Source organism: Micromesistius poutassou (assembly GCF_964030765.1).
Source record: "Micromesistius poutassou genome assembly, chromosome: 8".
NCBI classification, from domain to species: Eukaryota; Metazoa; Chordata; class Actinopteri; order Gadiformes; family Gadidae; genus Micromesistius; species Micromesistius poutassou.
Genome location: NC_140278.1, coordinates 18,642,523 through 18,647,522, shown reverse-complemented (window position 1 = coordinate 18,647,522; position 5,000 = coordinate 18,642,523). Strand labels below are relative to the sequence as shown.

At 51.1% G+C, this 5,000-nt stretch overlaps 1 protein-coding gene across 1 annotated transcript in view; it reads left to right on the top strand.

Annotated features, from left to right (window-relative positions):
- The window catches only part of LOC311350975 (uncharacterized protein), a gene marked incomplete at its 3' end in the record, with an annotated part of 11,448 nt that overhangs the window by 5,783 nt on the left and 665 nt on the right, over positions 1 to 5,000 (top strand). The window contains exons 6-10 of the mRNA XM_084471065.1: positions 2,499 to 2,585; positions 2,838 to 2,927; positions 3,577 to 3,665; positions 4,466 to 4,688; positions 4,917 to 4,997. Of these exons, the coding sequence (XP_084327191.1) occupies positions 2,499 to 2,585; positions 2,838 to 2,927; positions 3,577 to 3,665; positions 4,466 to 4,688; positions 4,917 to 4,997 (570 nt within the window). The remainder of the gene's footprint in view (positions 1 to 2,498; positions 2,586 to 2,837; positions 2,928 to 3,576; positions 3,666 to 4,465; positions 4,689 to 4,916; positions 4,998 to 5,000) is intronic.

Here is a 5,000-nt window from a genome sequence, read left to right as displayed (position 1 = left end):
CTGTCACAGAGTGGGTCAAAAATACAAGACACTAGGGCGAAATCCGAAAGCACTCGCTGCCGTACGCTTACCCCCAGACCTATCAACCTCTGTCCCTCCATAGATACACATGTATTAGAATGAATATATGAATGACTTAAACAGCCTGTTGTAGGCATGGGTTAACACTCTTATTAAAGGTGCAGTCAGTAGTATTAAGTAGTGGCATCTAGCGGAACAGACTTACTCAGAAATATGAATTGACTCAATGTTTTAATTTGTCTATAGTCCCACAAAAGTAGGAATAACTGTGTTTTTGTTGCCCCAGAACGAGACCTTGGTATCTTTATAGATAGCGGGTCTTCCTCCACAGAGCCGCCATATTGTACCGCCTTGTTTCTACAGTAGCCCGGAGGTGTTTTGCTTAGCCTTGAAGGGGCTTATTTTCAATAATGACCGGCGACGTTCTAAATATTATCCCGCTTATTACATGTCTACTTGCCAAAACAAAAAAATAACTTTGCACAGTGTTTCTTTTTACAATTAATTTGTTAGTTAGTTAGTTTGTTATTCGTAGTGTTGATCAGCAGAGAAATAGTCTGCCAAAGACGAATCCGCTGGGGTTGATAAGTTACCGGACTACTTGAGGCGTGATACGAAAGACGTGAAAAAATCCACTTTCCTTGACAGCGGCCATTATATGCTTAGCAACGGTCATTATTGAAAAATAATTCACCACCGGAAGTCGGGAAGGCCCATGCAAGTGAACGGAGTGTTCCACAGCATTGAGAATAGCCGTGTAATAAACAGCTTTAATTAATACTCTGAATAGCAGAACACTAATAATTAACACTAACACTAATCATTTCTGAATAGCAGAACACTGATATTAATAACCGTTGCTATGGAAAATATAATTTTGAAATCAATAAAAAAATAATGACTGTTATATTTTGTGTTAAATTATTAATTTATTTAGTTAGTAGCTGTGTAATAATTGGGATAATGTACAGCAGTCTAGTCCTTATTGCCAAATAAAACCTGATGATTCAAAGCCTACCTATTGGCACCTTACAGCCCACTAAGACGACCCTTAGGTGGTTGGAAAGGGAGGGGTGAGGGGGGGATTCAGTCCTTTGCAATCCATCCTATTCGGCCAAAAAAAGCTTGGAGTACAACAGTTTTGGATTGAACCATATCGCCCCCTTCGTTCGCCCTTTTCTTTCGGAGCTAACCTGCTGTGCAGGTTTGCTCCGAGATCACAGCATGACAACTGAACTGAGATTTGTCTAAGCTTGGTATCTGACACCGAAAACTCTTGACTCGACATATCCAGTTAACCTGAACTCCAGCTTCTTGAAATAGGGCCCTGCTGCTTCAGTCCTCACTCTGCTCACCCACTCACTGCTCCAGTCCTTTTTTTTTCTCCCGCCACACAGACACACACGCACGCACGCACACACATGCACGCACACACAGACACACCTGCACTCAATCCCATAATTGGGTCTCCTCATTGGCTGGAGCCTTCCCCCGCCTCCCCTAGGTTTTTGCTTCCAAGGAAAACGGACTCTCTCCACCATCCCCCCCCCCCCTCTCTCTCCGTCCCTCACCGCTGGTCACGCGCGTGCTGTGGGGCATTTTGTCACATTGGGTTCACACCATATGCTGTGTATTCACGCCGTGCCCAAGGTGTCTGCGTTACAACTGACCAATTCACAGGGAGCCGCGCGTGGCGGGCCACCTGTCCTGTCTGGGGTCACGGCTGCGAGTGCGGGGCCCGGAGCCGTGACGGTTCTGCCCCCCTTCACTGAGCTGTGTACTCACCACGGTCAACTGCCCGGCCAAACCTGTGTCATCATCGCCGCCCTGGCAGCAGCATGACAGAGTGTGTGTAGGGGAGGGGGACCGGGGGGGACGGGGGGAGGGGGGGGAGAGACGGGTGTTTACATTTCAGCTTTGGCTTGTGAGGGAAAAAGGTGTTGAAAGGGAAATTCAGCATTCAAACGGGCGCCACATCAGGTTTGTGAACGTGTGTTTCTTTGTGGGCCGCAAAGGTCTTTTCTTTCTTTGTTTTTGTTTTTTTTTGGGCATGCTGATTTGTGTCGGCCGACTACAAGGTACAGCCGTGCCCGCTGGAAGCCAGCGGCAGACACACACACACACACACACACACACACACACACACACACACACACACACACACACACACACACACACCGTACCGACTACACTAAACAGATTATAGAAAAAAAACCGGATGCCTCCAAGAACAAACGAAGCGCCCAGCTCGGATCCGCGCAGCACATAATCAAGTTATGCAACGCCTCCTCGCCCATGCCGTCCCCGCACAATGGAGACGCAGCGGGGTTTCGGAGTGCATGCGTACGGCGTACACCGCGCCGCGCCGCGCCGCGCCGCGCCACTGGGCGCCCGGGGCCATGTTACAGAGCCGTGTAAAAACATGGAGATCCTGAACTGAAGTGTCGCTGCTCTGTATTCCCCCTCTGTCTGCCCAGCGCGCGCCCTGTCTCTGCCGGAGAAGGAACGCTTCGTCCTGAGCGGCGCCGCAGACTGCTGTGTGAAAATATGGTCCTTAAGCACAGGTGGGTTTCCATGACAGGTCTCAGCTGCGCACGTCGTGACGCGTGCGCGTCAGTGTGTGTGCGTGCATGCGTGCCTGTGTGTGTCAGTGTGTGTTTGTGTGTCTGTGTGTGTGTGGTATTCATGAGAGGCACCAGCAGCCCTAGGGCTCACACTGGCAGACGGGGAGGTGCGTGCGCATCAACGATACGTTGAGGCCTGTTTCTGTTCCGAGAGGTGCCAATTAAATTCCTCTTTTGTCCCCGTGCCCTCAGGCCAGTGTGTAAAGTCCATCTACACGTTCAATGCTGTGACGGCTCTCTGCTTCGTGCCCGAGGGACACGGCTACATCATCGCCGGTTCAGGTGTGTTGACGCGTGGATTACACGCACACGCACACACACACACACACACACACACACACACACACACACACACACAGGATCATTTAATACACTGTGTGTTTGTGCATCAGTGCATGTGAATGATTTTATGTAGATTGTGTGTTTGTGGGGGGGGGGGGGGGGGGGGGGGTTGGTACGTGTACTTTTGTTTTAAGAGACATAGACATTTAAAATGCTGTGTGCGTATGTGTGCATGCCTGTCAATGAGTATTTGTATCAAGTGTGTGTGCAGAGGGGGGGGGGGGGCATTCATTGTTTTAAATTAATGCAAATAAGGGGGCGAGAGACGTTGTGCACATGTTTATCGGTACACACGCACATCGGCTTTAAGCAGACGCTGGTTATTATGCATGGGCTGGAGCCCAGCGGCCCGCTCCCCACCGGCCGGCCGGTTAGCAGAGGTGTGGTGGCGGCGGCGGCGTGGCTAGTTAGCTCAGTCAGAGAGGGAGAGAGGGGGGCTGACAGCAGGTTAGGCAGCCTTGGTTCAGGTGGGATTAAGTGGGACCCGGAGCAATGTGCTGCCTGTCACACGTCACCCTGTGTTAAGCTCTCTCCCTGTCTCTCATGCCCACACACATGCTGACGCACACGCACACACGCACACACACAGACGGGGGAAAGGTCCAAGGCTGGAGTTGGCAGACGTTGGAGAGCTGCCAGTCCATCAACGCACACCAGGAAGCAGTGACCTCCATCCAGGTGTGTGTGTGTGTGAGGGGGGGGGGGGGGGGGGGGTCAGACTCACCTTTCAACGGGCGGGCTGCGCCCCCCCCCCCCCAGCAGAGGGTGGTCAAACTGTTTTATTCATACGGAATGCTTGTTTTCCTGGCTCTCTTCTTTTCTTCTTTGCTTTTTTTGGGCCAAATAACATAGTGTTTTTCTTTCATAGAGAGTGAGTGAGTGCCTCTTAAGAATACATAATTATTGTTTTGTGAGCAAGCATGCTAATGTGAAAAAAAAAAACAAAACAACCCAGTGTCCCTTTCTCAAGGAAATCAAACCCCTCTTATTTCCAGCCTCTTGTTTTCAGCTTGCTCTAAATGTGTACCTAGTTTGTTTTCTTTCAAATGAAAAATCAAACATGTTTGTGAGGATGAAGGCTTACCGCCTCAGCCAATTTTAGCGAGCGCACTACTGTACATATTTTCAGTTAAAAGGATTATTATAGAAAGACGTTTTAACGCAAAGCGCAAGCCGCATATGCACATTTTGTACAATTTGCAATCATCAAAAGGAGGCCTAGAGCATTACTGAGCCCCGCCGTTGTTTATCATCCTAAACCCTGGGATCCATCTAAACCCCTAATGTGAACACCCACTGCCTTTAAGAGAGTACACAATTATATATACATACATCCATGCAGACATGCGTACATCTCAACACACTTACAAAGACCCACATGTGGATGGATACACAACGCACACACATCTGTGACTCCCCAGATCTCCATGACAACCAAGTCTCTCATGTCCTCCTCCTCCTCCTCCTCCTCCTCCCAGGCCCAGGGTCCGCTGGTGTTCAGCGGCTCGGCGGGGGGCGACGTGTGCGTGTGGGAGAACCTGTGCTCGGAGCGCGAGCCCCTGAGGCTGCTGCAGCGCTGGGACAGCCAGGTGACGGGCTGCCGGGGCGGCCAGGGGAGCCGCCTGGCCCTCAGCCCCCGCGGAGACCGCCTCTTCCTGGGCCACGGCAGGGCCTTCATCAGGGTCCTCAACTGGAGGACAGGTGTGTAGGAGGAGGGCGGGGGGGGCGGGGGGGGGGAGCGGGGCGGGGGGCGGGGCGGGGGGGTGTGTGTGTGTGTGTGTGTGCGTGATTTGTGCACATGTTTGTGCGTGTGCAGGTGAGAACCACATGCGTGCGAGAGATGAAAGGAAAAATCAGTGAGAGACGAATATTGGGTCGAGGAATTAACACAGCTTCTCTTTTCCCACCACATCTGTCCAATTACCACAGGAAGCATGTCCAGACTGACCAACCACAGCAGTCTCTCCGGAGTAACAGATTGCATTCATCAGACACCGGGCCTTCTCATTGGCT